The sequence below is a fragment of the Primulina eburnea genome, chromosome 18, assembly GCF_022965805.1.
Source record: "Primulina eburnea isolate SZY01 chromosome 18, ASM2296580v1, whole genome shotgun sequence".
NCBI lineage: Eukaryota > Viridiplantae > Streptophyta > Magnoliopsida > Lamiales > Gesneriaceae > Primulina > Primulina eburnea.
This window is the reverse complement of record NC_133118.1, coordinates 28793763-28810738: the sequence shown is the minus strand read 5'-3', so window position 1 is coordinate 28810738 and position 16976 is coordinate 28793763. Positions and strand designations below refer to the sequence as shown.

The window sequence follows — 16976 nt, the reverse complement described above, 5'->3', positions numbered from 1 at the left end:
CGTATTTTCTTACACATTTTGAGTTTTTAAAGAGTCAAATCACATATCTGGAACTTCAAAATAGATACTTTATATGTCAAAATAAGTATTTAATCTTATTTCATGATGAGTGAGCAACTATATTTTTAAAAAAATAAAATGACATGAATAAGTCATCATAGTGCATTTTTAATGAAAAACAACAATGACAGAATTTCTTGTTATTTTTCGAATATATAGTATTTTTTTTACACATTTGGAGTATTCAAATAACAAAATCAAGTATCTGAAACCCCATAATACGCACTAATATTTTGGTAGATGGAAAACACACAATTAATTTGGTGGATAAAATTATATATTTAATAAAAGGGCAAAAATGTAAATTTATCTTTGTAGGGAGCTAAAACTAAATTTGTAGAGTTGTCAGGTATTAATCTGTAAACAAAATCATCTAGGTACTGAATCTTAAACAAAAGATGTACAGAGGTATTTTTTTTAAAATTTGCCCTCATATTAATAGAAATTACATTAAAAATTAAAATGGGATGGGTAAACCATCGGCCATCCTACTAGACCAGACATAGAAGTAGTCCCCAGCTAGAGTATGATAGCCCGATTCACGTCGGAAAAACAAAAGTACACGATATATTTTAATAAAGTTTTTAGAGTAGGTCTTGAGACGATCTCACGAATCTTTATATGTGAGACAAATATTCACAATAAAAAGTGATATTCTTAACATAAAAAGTAATACTTTTTCATGGATGACCTAAATAAGATATTCATCTCACAAAATACGACCCATGAGACCGTCTCATTCAAGTTTTTATAATCGTTCGCAACAAAATCCATACAAGAAAAAACTGGCTCTGACTTTTTATTTTAAAAAGTTCAAAATTGAGGTTAGTATATATTAATTTTTTTTACCCTTGGTACATATCAATATCACATATGGATGTTTAGATATACAAGAAAACAGTAGTTGAATTTAACGAGGTTTTCACATTAAATTATTATTTGAGAAATTCACAATAAGGTTGACATTTAATTCAATTTATTACAACAATTAATTACGTTAAAAGTTAATAAAAACACTAAATTAATGAATAATTTAAAACATAATAAATTGCTCAATCCTAAAAAACTGCATATGAAAGGAAGCATTAATGGATCCATTGATGCTAAATAAAAGAAAACAATGTCACATTACATTTAAGGAGAACACATCAAAGAATTAAGCTTTTTCTCCTCTAAAAGTGTCTTCTCCACAAGATCATGATGAAAAACTTGAAAGAAACTATACAAGAAAGGATTATGAAAATTCCAGCAGGACCTGAGCGTCGAAATCCATCTGAGCCGAGCCGAGAAACAGTATGAGGAATCAAGAAACAACAATCGGCCTTATTATTAGGAGGCGTCATCTTTAATATGAAGATTTTGAGTATGCTAAATGGTGGGAAACGATAATTCTTTTAATCATGGATTTTTAAGCGATTGCGTAGGGAAAAAACGAGATCAAACACTAACCTGCGTGCCTGTGCAGTCAGTCTCATATGTATGTCAGATCATTTCTAGAGAGGTGACAATGAGGTGAGGTTCATATTCCCTCGCGGTCTTACGGATCATGAGTGGTGGGTGATGGAAAATATCTGATGATGAAATTCGATAGCGACCAGATACAGATGATGCCAAGAAACTGAAGGACGTTCAGAAGTGTACTTAAGGAACCATTTATAGCCACGTTGTGTGAGGTCATCTCAGCCCCTCTCACCGTGAAAGAGAGGGCCGTCACCAATTGTGCAGCTCGATTCAGTTGGTGCAACCTATAAACCTTCGAAGAGTCGAAAAAGTGGTATGTTAGTAGCCAACAGTTTATTCTGCAACATGCTCAAAGAGAGCATAGAATGGAATGCTGCAGGTGAAATAAGTCTCAATGTTGCGCGTTAATTTTTTATGGCATTAAAACCAAAAAATTCTTACTTGAAAGATTATGGGAATCGCAGGCGAAGAAGGAGAGTTGACATATTTTGCATATTGCTCGAAAGTAAACTGTACAATAATGCCAACAAGGTAGGGAGCAAGAGTAGCGGAAGCTGCAGGACCTGTCCATGGCCAAACAAACCCCATTGTCACCATAGGAATCGTGAGACTAAGAACCAAAACAGCAACAGAAGCAATTCGGTTTCCCAAATGAGGGGCAAGGTTGTGGTTTGTCGAAGCAAATACTGGCTCCAGAGGCCTCCTTAGGCAATCTACCAGGAAAAGAAAACCAGCAACTCCACAGTAGAAAAGGGCTTCCGTGAAGAACAATATCAGAAAGTCTGCAAAAAACAAGATTGAATAGTATTCTACAGAAACATTCATGATAGATCAAATTATACAATTATTGGACAAACAGTAACTCTGTGATGGTAGAAACTTAGAATGATTTCCAGGTTGTGTCATTATTTTAATCTACCATCTTCAAAAATATTTTGTAACAGTATCGAATGACTAATTTGACCTACCAGTTAATAAAGAGTCCTCGAATATCGTCGTTAGGATCCTGCGCAGATAAAGTGAAGGAAAGACAAAAGATGCTACAAGAACAGTGGGACCAACAAACCACAAAATATCATTCTGATTTGTCTCTGGGATAGAAACAGTATTTTCATCCTCACTTATTTTTGTTTGTCCATAAAATGAAATAAATCCGGGTTTTCCCCCAGTTCTTTCAAGATGATGATACGAAGTATCTTCAGAAATATCATCTTCAGCAGGAGGATTTGGACTTTCCTGCTCGAAATTATCTGGTTCAAGATCACGGTATGATTCATCTTCAGGGGTAGCGTATAGAATGCATCGCCTTTTTAATAAGCTATCTTTTCCTTTTAGCTTCCTTTGTGTGAGCTGGTATGAATTAACTTCTTGAAGAAAAAAAGTACAAATCAATAACCAGGATGATCCTAGCAAGATCTAAAATCGAACAGATACTAAAAGATAAAGGTGTGAAATTTAACAAGTTGCGTGATCTTAGAATAAGGAGCTTCAAGCACAGAACAACCCACCACGAACAAAATCGTTCAATCTTCATAAATTGAGACATTTAAAATTTGTTAAAGGTTTGATTAATTTTGTGAGATTAAACTACTGAGTTGCTGGTACACAACAAAAGGGACAAATCACATCTCAAGTGCATCTTGTATGAAATTATCATTTTGGCACTTAACAAGGCAAAAGCTACCTTTAATATTTCTCAATGGTTCAGCAAATAAATTCCGGTCATCAAAGAGGCGTAGTCTCGAGTTCAACTGAAATTAGGAATAAACTGAAATCAGATGTAACCTTAACAGAAGAAACAACTGTAAGCATTTACACATGACGGATTTTCATGCTGCGAAATAGAATAAAAGTCTGAACCTGTCGTCATTCAGCGTTTGAGATAATGACCTCGATACTTAAAGGTAAAAAGTATTTCTTCTATTGAAATAAAATCAAACAACTTTCCAACACAAATTATCAAGATTTTGGATCAATCCCTTCAACGTGTGGTATATTTGGTTTATAGCTAACAAAACCATTTTCCCATAAAAACTTGAATTTTTATCATCGGACTAACATGCTGAATTAACCTACATGAGTGTTGATCCAGATGTGAAATGGAATATTCTTGCTGTTACTGGATTCTGTCACGGTGAACTACCGTTCCGTTACCTTGGGATCCCCCTAGCTTCGAGAAAGCTACGAACATCAGACTACAGCCTCCTAGTAGATGCAGTGGATACCAAGATTAAGTCATGGCCGAGGCACTCTCTATCATTCGCCGGGAAACTAGAATTGATCAAATCTGTGATTCAGTGTGCGGAATGTTTTTGGTTGTCTATTCTACCAATCGCATCTAACATCGTGAATGTTATCTATACTTTGTGCAGGAAATTTGTGTGGCCAGCCAAGCGTCCTCCCATTGCTTGGAAACAAGTTTATCGGCAATTGAAGAAGGTGGCATGGGATTGAAAAATCTAAAGACTTGGAATGATGAGTTGATATGCAAGACTTTGTGGAAAATTCATATGAATAAAGATAGCCTATGGATAAAATGGATCAATCATGCTTATAGCAGATTTGGTGATGTTTGGCAATGGGAATGGAGACGAGAGGATTCGCCACTTATTAAGCAGATTATGGGTATTAGGGATGTGATGATTCGAGAGCTGGGGTTTGTTGATGCGGCGGTCTTGTGCTTGGAGGGGTGGTTTTGCGATAATGTGGGGCTCAGTCGTGCGTACCATTTCTTCCCAACGGCAGTGAGATGGTGGCCTTCGAAGCCTCAAATCATGAAATCGTTTATCCTCCCAAAGCACAGGTTTGCATTGTGGATATTTGCACATAACAAATTATTAACCCGTGATAGACTGGGATATCTGTCTGATCAGTCTTGTGTGATATGTAACACGGAATTAGAGTCATTTGCACACCTATTTTTTGGTTGCAATGTTTCGAACAGAATATGGGTAGGTGTACGTCAATGGCTAGGAATGAAAAAGATTATGGGATCTTCGACAGCAGTCCTCAAAGCTTTAAGAAGTGTCTATCGAGGTAATTCGACCCTGAATAAAATGAGATGTGTTGCACTGGCAGCAACAGTTCACAGTGTGTGGAATGCAAGAAACAGAGCTATGTTTGAAAATGAGAAGCCGGTGTTGGAACACATTATCAAGAAGATTAAGATTCTGAGCTTTCGGTGCATTCCTAGTGCGATTTCTGTTATAGATGCTATGTAGTAGGTGATTTTACGGTTATCGACTCTCGCTGTGGTGTCCAGAGTATTTGTACTTGTAATGTCTTTTTACAATTATTAATTTCATTAAAAAAAAGATAACAATACAACAACATTATATTTTTTCTACCAACCAAATTTATTCCACCAAACCAACAAACTAATGAGAAAAAATTCAGGGGGTGAACTCAAAGATTGAATTTTTTAAGCTGTGACAGAAAATTTAGAACACAACCATGTCAAACAACTCCCAATTCTTGCAAATTTAGATTGCTAATTAAAAAGCACAGTCAGGGAACTGAAAAACAAGTGGAATCGTACCATTACCAAAGGCCAACAATCCAGAAGAAAACAGGTTTTAATCTATTGCAACTAAAAACAATATTTAACAAAATACAATCACGAATAAAAGAGAAAGAAAAATACCTTAAAAGTGTCCATCCTTTGGAGTAGTGGGGAAATAGAAGTAGAAACACAAGAATACGAAGAACCAAGTTTCATTCTAAGTAACATTCTTACAAACCCAGAAGGTAGAAAACAAACAACCAAACACCGCCACAAAGCAAAAAGGGCAGATTATTTCATTATCAAGAAAAACCCATTCGATTATTGCGGAAGATTCTGGATACCATCCGCGAAGTATGTTGGCAATTGTGAGAATTTAAGCTACGGGATTTTGGTTAGTGGAAGTAAAGAAAGCGGCTGCTTTGTTCTTGCTGAAAGCGGCACTTCACACAGGACCACTCGGCCGCCGGCTCTCTATTTTGATTTGATTTTTTGGGGTAGTTAGGAAATTCGTAGATAATATATTATTAAAAATATATATGTAATTTACAAAAAAATAAAATAAAGAGATATAAGAATAAATGATAAATATTAAATCCAAATAGCTGTAAATATCGGATTTACAATCTTAGGACATCCACAACAACTAATATGTCCTGGACCACTAATTTTATTATAGCTTCATATTTTACATAGAAATAGTATATTATAATAGACAAAAACTTGTATAAAACAGTCTCACAGATCGTATTTTATGAGACAGATATCTTATTTAGGTCATTCATGAAAAATTATTACTTTTTATTCTAAGAATGTTACTTTTTATTGTGAATATCAGTAGGGTTGACTTGTCTTACAGATAAATATTCGTGAGACCGTTTCACAATAGACCTACTCATAATATGCGGAAAATTGGCCTTCAATCCCCAGCCGTCGATTTTTTTTTGTGTTCAGTCTCTGGGTACTTTTTAGTACCACATTTCCACATGAAGTGTACCACATTTTCCACATGAAGTGTACCACATTTTGTATGACATAGTACCACAATTTTGTGGGTAGAGAGTGAACCCAAAAAAATGTGTTGATTGGAGATTTTTCATCAACTTCACCTATAATATGCACCTAATATATAATATTCATTTTCAAAATATCTAATTAAAACTCTAATATATTCCAAAAAATATTTTTTATTATTTTTTTACGACAATTTGTTTCTTGATAAATATACGAGGACAATTATATGAAGATAAAATTTGATGTGATCTAACATTACTTTCCTATTTCAATATAGTTCGATTTTTTCGTTGACATGACAAACTTCAAAGAGGTAGATGTAAAATTCTATACAAATATTACGAACGATTTGAAAATTTTGCGCATTCATCTCCATGAAACAAGAAAAAAAAAACTTAGAGAAAGTAAGATGATTCCTCTTTAAAGGCAGAATACATAATTACTACAAAAAAACCAAGTACAAATGTATATGAGTTCGTATTGAATGAGAGCAGCTACATCTATAATCAGTAATAATCTGAAAAAATTGCAATAAACCGAGTGCGATAGAAAATCTTCCATACAGAAAAAGGGGTCCCTTTGGATGTACGAGGGACATTAGCACCATCAACAGATGGTTGAAATCTTTGTCGAAATCTAATGATCAATGCCGATCCTCTTCATTCTTCTGTCGCCTGCTTGAGGGAAGAAGAAACTGGCTGGAAACAGGGCTCGGCCTTGACCCAAAGAATATTGGGGCGAAAGCAAAGAAGGGAACTAACCGGTGATCACTGATTCTTCAAAGAAAAGTCTCAAAAGTTATATAAGATTCGCTCTCTTCAAAAACCTGATTGTTCGGCAATAGTATGGCCATATCGATTCAACAAAATCGAGGTATTTCTCGACCAGCCAGCCTTGCAAATCCTTCAATATTCTCTTAGTTACATCATTGTAGTTCACGCTTTTTATATCCACCACCGGTTTCCATAGGTGCACCCGTATGGCTTCTTTTAGCTTCCCACGGAAAATGTAATCATACGCCAGCAGGCAGTAGGCAGGCATATTTTTCACAATATTCACCGTCTGCTTGAAGCTGAATACATAAAGGCTACATATTGCCCGGAACATCTTAACATAGAGACCAACAATTATTGGTCCAAGAATCCAAAGTGGAGTCAATTCTTTTGATACTTCAGAACCATAAACAACGTTCACAGTGAGGTATAGAGGTGTACTGCAAACAAATTAAGTGCAAGTCATCAGCAATGTTTCATGGCGTTGTGGATGTGATGTGTCAAAAAACTGGTCTAAAGGCATCTACGTATGTAAATGTTTAATGTTTGTATCAAGACCTACAACTAGAAATTTGAGAACAAAATCTGGAAAAGAGAACAGATACAGAGAGAAACCAAATTATTTAACAGCTAAATAAGGCGCATTTTTCTCTGATCTTGATTGCTAAAATTCAGTCAGGTATCATTTTCGTAACCAAGAGAACATCTATGACATAATAAAAGACATAATTCCCGACTTAGGTCAACCCAGCAAATTAGCACCAGTTTCAACCAAAACCTCTTAATAACTGCATATGGTCGAAAACCCATGAGAATTTGTCTGATCCTCTAGGTGGGTATAATGTAAACCAAAACTGTACTTGTAGTGTACATCAAAGATAGAACATACAGTCACAATACCCTAATTTTGTTTAGTTGCATGCATTTATTTGTTTGTTGAAGCCAAAAGAGTGTCTAAGCAAACCCCCAACATAGAGGGACAGAGAGAGAGATGAAAGACAATGCTTACAATATCAACAATGGAATCTTAATTGTTGCATCCAAGCCCCAGAAGTAGTACCAAGCTGCCTTCAAGATTTCACCTTTTCCTTGCTTTTGTTTTGTACTTTGCAATTCAGATGTCTCTGTCGTAAAAGGCTCTTCAACAACTTCCTCCGCTAGTTGGGTTTGTGAGGGCGTACGCAGTAATGTTAACCAATTCTTGAATAAATTTTGCATAGCTAGAGATCTGGCGGTCATCTCATCCAAGGCAGCCCTTGAAGATTCAACCACAGATTCTTTGCTCTCATGTTGCAAATAAGGAACTTTAACAGGATTCTTTAGAGATTTTGAACCATCACTTCGGCTTCCAGAATCATCATGTCTACTGCTACTTTTGAAAGCTGATATTTTAAGTGATTTTGACTTTGGTCCATGCAAAAGATAAGCACCTACACTGTAAGCAAACAATTTGATCAGTTTATATTATAAAACAACAGGCTGTCTAGCATTAGCAAAACATGGAATTTCATGATGAGGTTGTAGACAAGTGCAGAATTCACCAATAAATCAGGGTGCGAAAGGTTGAATTCTTAAAGGCCTAGAAAGCAAAGATAATGCAGTTTAGTACCAAGAAATTGAGGTCAATTCACCTAGAAGATGAGCGCAGATACCGGAGGAACAAACATATCTATAAATTGTTTAAAGGTCAGATAATGACTATACCACAAAACCAGAAGAAACATTTGAGAATTTGAAGAAATAGCATGATTCTAATTTGAACACTTTGTGGAAACACTCAAACCATCAATGTTAATAGAGATAGATATTGCTATGGTTTCCTTACATTCCCCTTGTGCAGCAGAAGAGTCGAGCATCAGAAATGTGCAGATCCACAACTACATGAATAAGGTAAATAACATGTACATAGGACAGGTTTAGGTCTGAACTTTCGTTATCAGACCTATCTATACCACATACCAACATTACGATAAACTGCACCTCTTGAAAAGAAGTCAAATTATGTGGCTTTTCATCCTCGAAAACATGTAAACATGAACCTAGAGATAGATGAAGGCGAGCGTTTACCTTAAGCGAGATCTGGATTTCAAAGAGATGAACCGATCATTCCGCCCAACTGGAAAAAATGACAGTGCAAAAGGTTTTAATTTCCTTCCTCTGCTCCAAGGTGAGGACAGGGTTGGGGAAGAACAATAAGAACCCTGAACAAAGTCAAGAATTGGTTAACAAAAATTACTCAGTCTTTATAGGATATATAGAAAAGATGCTCACAATAAGGTAGGGTGGATAAAGATGATTCATGGAAGTTGGGATAAAGACGATTCATGCAACCAACTTCAAAACTGCGAGATAGAGTCTTGTTAACTATTATTGACCTCTGTTAACAGGGAACTTTACCTTGTGGGCCTGTAAAGTTACATCGGCGGTCATGGCCAATCTCGGAGAAATGACTATGTGAAGATTAATATCATGTTGCATGAAATCTAAAAGCACATTAAGCATTAAAAGCGCTTATCCAGTCCAACAATCCATGTTATACTCATTTAAACAATTATTAAAAAATTGCACAAACAATTTCTTCATTAGGACTTCAAATTTCTAGAGCTTGTTATCTTAAACATGCATCAATTAAGATGATGGAGAGACATGATCACCTGAAACTGATGAGTTGCCAATGCCATCATCTATACCATATTCACACAGAAAATCCCCAATAAATTAACAGTTGATCGGCTGTATAACCGAGGCCCCTGAAAAAGAAATCACTTGTTTTAGGCAACTGAATAAAATTCAAACAAAGATATCGTGGACTCCAACACTAAATCACTCTAATACACTCTCAACCTTTTCTTAATATGTTCAGAAAAATTGATTTTGCTCTCGATTTAAATGGAAAGTTTCACTTGCAATTTTAAAACTTAGAGAAATTTCATTATTAAAAAATCATGAAAATCGGAAATCTGTACCGTATGCAAAGATTTCATTAGTTTGGCTTTCCCATAAATTTTTTCATTGTGCTCAAAACAATTAAAAAGATAAAAATTCAAAACATCATCCCTCATACCAACCATAACCTTCGGCGAGTATAAGTTCATAAAGCAAAGGCAATGCAAAAAATATAATATTAAGCTGATAAACCCTAGGTGATCAAACGAGAAATTCCCAATATGAGCACAATTCAGTAAAAAAAAACATGATAATTTCCAAATTAGCGAAACTACTACTCCGGAACAACACACCCGATATCACAATAAAAAAAAACTTTATCCATGATTATTGATTTCGGAGCATAAAAAAAGAGAGATATCATCTACATAACAAAAACACATATATAAAGCGAAAATTGAATAAAAAAACACAACAACTTACGTGGTATTCTTCAGAGAATAGGTTGTATTCCCAAAAGATTGGTAATTATGCGCGGAGAATATATCAAAATCGTATCTTTTCTCCCGGACAGGATAGAAGTTCCAGATAAATATTTTTGGCTTCGGATAGATAAATGAAAATCTGACCTAATTTCCGAATAGGGTTTAAATACCAAAAAAACACACACACATATACATACATATATACATTTCACACACACACAGCATTCTCACCGAACATATTTGTTCGAGATTGATAAGGTGATATTAACTTATGTCATAAACATAGAAAATTTGTATATCCAATATATATATATATATGTCATCTGTAACTATGTAGGATGTATTCAATCCAGAATTTTGATTTTAATGACTTTTTCAAATGATAAACTTTTATGGATTTGATATATTTTTATTGACTTTTGCAGAATCTCAAAAATTTATAAACAGATTTATGTGGATTCATGTAAACTTTTTTGAAAGATTTTTATTGACTGTTACAAAATCTCATAGATTTATAAACAGATTTATGTAGATTCATGTAAACTTTTTTGTAAGATTTTTATAAACTTTTGTGAATTTTTTTTATAGAATTTTATAAATTTTGTATTTAATTATAACATATCATTTTTTTATTAATTTCTTTGAACTAATAAGTAATAATTGTTTGATACTATATAACATACTCAGTTTGAAATAATTTTTCAGTATTTATATTAATAAATAAAATTACTTATTTAAATTAAAATCATTTAATACTTACATATGTATATATATGGGTTTTTGTGCATGTTTTTAACTTTTTAAAAATACATCAATTGATTAATTTGTAACCTTGTTTTTGAATTGATAATATACATGTGAAAAGAATATTTATTTATCATTATGTGGATACAATTTTGTATAAAAATATCATATCTTACATATTAATTAAAAATGCTAAAAATAATTTAAAAAAATCATGGTTGTTGCCAGCTATTCAGTTACGAGTAGGTCTCATGTGAGACCGTCTCACGGATCCTAATCTGTGAGACGGGTCAATCCTACCGATATTCACAATAAAAAATAATACTCTTAGAATAAAATATAATACTCTTAGAATAAAAAGTAATATTTTTTTATGGATTACCCAAATAAGAGATCTGTCTCACAAATACAACCCGTGAGACCCTCTCACACAAGTTTTTACCTTCAATTATTAAGAATTAAGCAACATTTTTTGGGTCATCTTTTATTATTATTGAATATTACATTAATTTGTCTAAATCATAAGTTGAAAATCACAAAATCAATTCTAGAATTCAAAATTTCCTATGATATTAAAATGAAAAAATTATTAAATGATTAATCAGTCAAAAAATGAAAAATTTGAATGAAATATGTATATATAGACACATTTAAAAAATTTGAGAGAGTGATAGAGATAGATAAGAGGAGAGAAGATAAGAAGAGATGTGATGTGAAGCGATAGGGAGAGAAATAAATAGCTTGTGTACGAGTTAGAAGTTTTAAAAATCCATCCAAATATTTGAGTTGAACCTAATACAATTTTTGAAAATTTATAGTTGTACTTTAGGCTTTAATGTTTGTATATTAATAAAAAGTCAATGTTGAATATCAATTGACTTTTTCAAATTCTATGAAAGTCTATTTTGAATACCACTAGATATTTATAAAGTATACAAAAGTCTTAACTGAATACATCTAGACTTTTAAACTCTACAAAAGTCAATAATTCTCCTACATTGAATACAACCCCCTATATTTTGATGATCAATTTTAGGCATTTTTTCTCAAAATTGTGTAATTAAACAACTGAAATAATTTTAAATTTTTATAACTACGAGGTTAAAATCTCTCGTGACATCTAATATGTTTATTAATATAATTATAAAAACATTAATAATGATATTAATCATTTATTTACATAATTTTGGATAAAAAGAATACAATCGATTGTCAAAACATAATTATAAGATTTTAAGTGATTCAATAAAAAGCACAAGAATAAAAGTAATACAATTCAAGACATATAGAATACTAAAATTGACATTTTGCATTTTATATATTGTATATATTTTGTTCTCAAGTTCTTGATTTAGTTATTTTAATATTCTAAAAATTACACTAAATGTGATATAAGATTTATCAAAATTATTTTTTTATAATTATAAAATATGAAAATTCAAGCACATTATGTTGCGTTAAATAAATGTATAAATCAATAACAATTTAACAATAAAATATAAATTATATTGTACAAATTATAGCATTATAAGATCTTAGGAAAAATGATGTTTCCATTTTTTAAGGTCAAATTTAATAACAAATTGTAAGTAGTAAAGCAAAAATATGTGAAAGAAAATTTTGGATTTAAGAAAAATAATTCACCAAAAAATAGTCACTATTATGACTCTTTTTAAACTATTAATAGTATAGATAATGATAAATTACTTTTTATATAATAAATCATATTATGTAAAAACTTGTGTGAGACAATCTCATATGTCATATTTTGTGAGACGAATATCTTATTTGAGTCATCCGTGAAAAATATTAATTTTTATGCTAAAAGTATTACTTTTTATTGTGAATATCGATAAAGTTGACTCGTCTCACAGATAAATTTCAAATATTTTTAATGTATTCATAGTCGTTACGAGTGTAGTTCGAATTCGACTCAAAAAATTTGATTCGAAAAATATTCGAACATATTCACAATATCGAGCTACCCTTGCATTTTGTTAAGAGTGACGTTTCCAAAGGATGAGGCTTTCAGTGTCCACCATTCGTACAAGATAACCAAATTTACTTAAAACTCCAACGTTCGATTCAATCCCTTCCACAGTCACTCAGTTGGAGAAGGAGCTGACAGCAAATTTTGCTTCGAAAATGGCGCTCAGAATGTGGGCTTCTTCCACCGCGAATGCTCTCAAAATCTCCGCTTCCAATGCTTGTTCTTCAACCGCGCTGGTTTCTCCAGCCTTTTCGATCGCCAGATGTTTTTCCACTGGTAAAATTGTTCAGTATAATTCAATTTACTTAATGAATGATTGAAATTGGGGGTTGATTTGCAGTGCTGGAGGGGTTCAAGTACAGCCCTTCGCATGAATGGGTGAAGCACGACGGCTCTGTGGCTATTGTTGGGATTACAGACCATGCCCAGGTTTTATTTCTGTCTCCCCTCTTCAAACATTAGTGTCACCACTACTTTGTTTTTAGTGTTTGAATAATATTTTGTTGCTTGACGTGAAAATCTGGTCATGGAAAGTGATTGAATGGGAATTCACTCTTGGACTTTGTAGTGATGATTGATTTACTCATGGAATCGAGGAGGGGAGATTGGGTAGTTGGGATTAGAAAAGAAGGGGAGAAATGGGGAAGAAACAGCGTGAAGAATAGAAATTGTTGAAGGAAAATCATTTATTTCTTGTTTAATCTTGTGTTGGTGTTGGGATTTGCTCATATTAACTTGAAATTTAAATAACAAATGATTAATATTTGCTTCTGTGACTAAGATGCTTCCAGTATTGTGTCATTCCAATCTCCTTCAAAACCGCCTTGTCCTCAAGGTGGATTGAGACTTCCCATTTGCTCCCTTAGGCGGACGTGCTGGGCGATGAACCAACCATGTCCAGTGGTTGCAAAATGTGTCTTGAGTATATCAAATCATTCACCACCCTCAACAAATGGTGCGGTGAACTCGAGGATTTTATTTGAAGAATGAGAAGCTATATTCCTGAGCCCACCTCCGGAAATGATTTGTTAAAGCCTTTGGTAGATAAGAATTATGATATCAATTTCTCCATGTAGAGTTACATGTTTGAGTTGTTTTCCCCTATCAAAGTCCGGTGAGAATGCAGAACAATCTTCGAACTTATCTTTGGAGCGGTTGCATCCATTGTCTCGGTGGGTACATCAACCAGCATGACAAGATCCAGAGATAGATTTTGGTGGACTAGATAATCTAAATAGCTCCTCCATTTCCCAACAATGTTTCAACAGTAATAATAGCCGTCTTTCGATTTTGCCCTCTATAAGGTTGGTTTAAGAAAACTGTAGCTTCAATAGGGGAAAAAAATGAAATTCATAAAGTATTGTACCTCGTCATTGTATATAGCCTGAATTTAGAAAATTGGAATGGGGAAGAAACCAATTGAAGAAGAGAAATTGGAGAAAGGAAAATCATCTATTACTCGCTCATATGTGACCAGTTTAATTTCCATTACACATAGCCAGGTTTTCTGATCAACTACTTGTGATTAATTTGCTAAAAATAGCCTGAAAACACTCTGTCATGTTGGCAAAAATCTTACAAAATTTCGAAACAAGTGGTATAAATCAGTTGAAGACAAAAGTGACATTAGTGTTGCAAAAGACTGAGAAAAGGTTACTTGTGGTCACTAAAATTCTGCTTGCTCAGGATCATTTAGGAGAACTGGTGTTTGTGGACCTGCCGGAATCCGGTAAGTCCGTGACAAAAGGCAGCTCCTTTGGAGCCGTGGAGAGTGTAAAAGCCACCAGCGACGTCAATTCTCCGATCTCCGGCGAAGTCATCGAGGTCAACTCAAAGCTAGTCGACTCTCCCGGATTGGTAACATCATTGAACTTTCTTAATCCATGTTCATATTTTTTTCACTGAATAATGTGTTAGGTTGATTATCATTAAATTTTCATATCTATACAATTCATCTTTGGTTTGCAATTCATATCATGACACTCAGTGTAACATAAATAACCATTGTTTTCTTGATTTCATTCTTGTTTTTGGGCATGGAGAAATTTATATTGTGTGAAATTACTCTTTTGCCATGCCATGAAATGAAGATCAACACAAGCCCATATGAAGAAGGGTGGATGATAAAGGTGAAGCCTAGTGATCCATCAGAATTGGGATCACTATTGGGGGCAAAAGAGTACACAAAATTCTGTGAAGAAGAAGATGCTTCTCATTGAAATTTGAATGCAATGTGTTTTTGGTCTGTTCTATTTAAAAAAAATTAATTAATCAACTCAATATTTTATTTTACAACTGTCTTTTATTTTGTTTTGCTTTTATTCTCAAGTAAAACTAATTCTTAAAATTAACCCAGCAATGCCCATGGATTTGAACCAAGATCTTTTAATGTATTGTTAAAATAATGTATTGAATATAAAAAAAATTATGTGAAAATCATGAAATTTTAATATATGCTACACAGTGGAACAAATATTCTTTTGTTATTTAAAATAGTTTGATATATCTTGTGTATATATATATATTTTGTATTTTGACTTACAAATTTCATCATGCATTCATAAAAAACTTTTATGAGATGATTTTATGAGGTGAATTTTGTGAGACGTGTCTTCTATTTGAGTTACATGCGAAAAAATATTGTTTTTATATCAGAAGTATCTTTTTTATTGTAAATATGGTATGTGTTAATCTGTCTCATGAATAAAAATCATTGAGATCGTCTCACAATAGACTTGTATAGCCTGATTTACTGTGAATGCCATTTAGCAGTATTAAAAATCATATTTCATATGTCGAATTATCATCATCATCTTTATAATAGTCAAGAAAATTAAAGAACAAGTTTCTCCTCGTGCAATAGAGTGAATTTCATTATATTTCAAACCACAATACGAAGTGTTTGTATACTTAAAATAATGAATAAAAAAAGAAAAAAAAGATAAATGAAGGAATAAAATTTGTTAGTTTGTTATGCCTAATTAATTTGTTGGGACTATTTTGTGGGTTCTCATAATTTAATTAATTATACATGTACATATTATCTAACAAAAGATCCTATAAGTGGTCTAATTAATTTTGAGTTTCCAAAATATTAAATAAATACAAAAACTTGTGTGAGATCGGTCTCACGAGTCGTATTTTATGAGAGAAATATCTTATTTGGGTCATCCATGAAAAGTATTACGTTTTATGTTAAGACTATTATTTTTTATTGTGAATATCGGTAAGGTTGACCCGTCTCATAGACAAAAATATGTGAGACCGTATCACAAGAGACCTATTCTTAAATAAATTGGATATGATCCAAATTATGTGTAGAAACCCAGCTCAATTAAGTCTTATATGACGGGCCGAAGGCTGCTAAAGTTATATAAGATTATGGTTCATTAAGCATATAAAATATAACACATAATATATACAGTACACATATTCTATATCTCTCTCATATTCTCATCTATGACAATAATATCCATAACTCAAATTCTAGGTCAATCAATCTATTCTGGTATGTGTTATTTTTATTTCTATTTTCTGATAGTTCGACATGACTTATTGATCTATTATAATATTTGGTTAAATCACATAATTTATTTTTATTAAATTTCCAACATATTCATCAGAGACACAATCGTTAACAAAGCTTCCGAATTTCCTCGTCAAGCTTATAGAGTGTAGCCACATGTGCAAATCCATATGTATAATATCTTTGCCATTGTAAGTTCGTCTGTCTCTGCAACCTCGTATTATTTGGCCTGCCCCGCAAGCTCAGGGAGGGATTTAGGATGGCACTGAGCTTGGATCTTAACCTTCGAAAAGACGTATAAGATATAATGGTACGGTCAAGTTTTCATTTCTATTCGAGCTAGAACTTTTTGAGTTAGAGTTGAGTTAATGTTGACAAATGGAGTCTCCGAGCTACTGGAATATTGAACAAAATTTTACGTATAAAATATATTGAAGATAACTGAGCCAGATGGGCTACTGCCCGGGCGGAGGGCGGAAAAACACATGGATCTGTCCTTGCAGATAGAGCTTTTGTTAGAATATCAACTATTTGG

The 16976-nt window shown here is 33.2% G+C and overlaps 3 protein-coding genes across 9 annotated transcripts; 1 reads left to right on the top strand and 2 right to left on the bottom strand.

The window, feature by feature from the left end:
- Window positions 1–1136: 1136 nt before the first annotated feature.
- Window positions 1137–5512, bottom strand: LOC140819582 (uncharacterized). 6 transcript variants are annotated; one of them, XR_012115239.1, is made up of 6 exons: window positions 5165–5512; window positions 3206–3272; window positions 2490–2888; window positions 1963–2303; window positions 1510–1813; window positions 1137–1428 (listed from the first exon to the last, which is right to left on the bottom strand). XR_012115239.1 is itself a non-coding variant. In XM_073179729.1 (5 exons), exons 1-5 carry the CDS (start codon window positions 5249–5251, stop codon window positions 1598–1600), a joined length of 1110 nt encoding a protein of 369 aa, XP_073035830.1. In that variant the 5' UTR covers window positions 5252–5512; the 3' UTR covers window positions 1137–1597. The 6 variants fall into 6 exon arrangements, 4 of the variants coding, with proteins under 4 accessions (XP_073035830.1, XP_073035831.1, XP_073035833.1 ...); XR_012115240.1 differs by having other exon boundaries at window positions 1137–1333; XM_073179729.1 differs by having other exon boundaries at window positions 1137–1813.
- Window positions 5513–6457: 945 nt separating this feature from the next.
- On the bottom strand, window positions 6458–10330 carry LOC140819757 (uncharacterized). 2 transcript variants are annotated; one of them, XM_073179947.1, is made up of 5 exons: window positions 10180–10330; window positions 9465–9560; window positions 8878–9011; window positions 7820–8245; window positions 6458–7250 (listed from the first exon to the last, which is right to left on the bottom strand). In XM_073179947.1, exons 2-5 carry the CDS (start codon window positions 9492–9494, stop codon window positions 6836–6838), a joined length of 1005 nt encoding a protein of 334 aa, XP_073036048.1. In that variant the 5' UTR covers window positions 9495–9560; window positions 10180–10330; the 3' UTR covers window positions 6458–6835. The 2 variants fall into 2 exon arrangements, with proteins under 2 accessions (XP_073036048.1, XP_073036049.1); XM_073179948.1 differs by lacking the exon at window positions 10180–10330 and adding an exon at window positions 10050–10069.
- Window positions 10331–12962: 2632 nt separating this feature from the next.
- On the top strand, window positions 12963–15229 carry LOC140819815 (glycine cleavage system H protein, mitochondrial-like). Its single transcript, XM_073180047.1, has 4 exons — window positions 12963–13191; window positions 13256–13344; window positions 14602–14772; window positions 15006–15229. Exons 1-4 carry the CDS (start codon window positions 13071–13073, stop codon window positions 15132–15134), a joined length of 510 nt encoding a protein of 169 aa, XP_073036148.1. The 5' UTR covers window positions 12963–13070; the 3' UTR covers window positions 15135–15229.
- The last annotated feature ends 1747 nt before the right edge of the window (window positions 15230–16976 follow it).

What these genes read in the sequence shown, in the direction of transcription:
- LOC140819582 (XM_073179729.1), bottom strand. Translation starts at nt 5,251, where the DNA reads ATGTTACTTAGAATGAAACTTGGTTCTTCGTATTCTTGTGTTTCTACT. An exon ending in AAAGGATGGACACTTTTAAG is followed by an intron (nt 3,273 to 5,164) that starts GTATTTTTCTTT and finishes TCCTAATTTCAG; the next exon opens with TTGAACTCGAGACTACGCCT. An exon ending in CGAGGACTCTTTATTAACTG is followed by an intron (nt 2,304 to 2,489) that starts GTAGGTCAAATT and finishes TGTTTTTTGCAG; the next exon opens with ACTTTCTGATATTGTTCTTC.
- LOC140819757 (XM_073179947.1), bottom strand. Translation starts at nt 9,494, where the DNA reads ATGATGGCATTGGCAACTCATCAGTTTCAG. An exon ending in TGGCAACTCATCAGTTTCAG is followed by an intron (nt 9,012 to 9,464) that starts GTGATCATGTCT and finishes GACTTTGTTCAG; the next exon opens with GGTTCTTATTGTTCTTCCCC. An exon ending in AAGATTCCATTGTTGATATT is followed by an intron (nt 7,251 to 7,819) that starts GTAAGCATTGTC and finishes ATTTGTTTGCAG; the next exon opens with TACACCTCTATACCTCACTG.
- LOC140819815 (XM_073180047.1), top strand. Translation starts at nt 13,071, where the DNA reads ATGGCGCTCAGAATGTGGGCTTCTTCCACCGCGAATGCTCTCAAAATC. An exon ending in GGATTACAGACCATGCCCAG is followed by an intron (nt 13,345 to 14,601) that starts GTTTTATTTCTG and finishes CTGCTTGCTCAG; the next exon opens with GATCATTTAGGAGAACTGGT. An exon ending in TAGTCGACTCTCCCGGATTG is followed by an intron (nt 14,773 to 15,005) that starts GTAACATCATTG and finishes CATGAAATGAAG; the next exon opens with ATCAACACAAGCCCATATGA.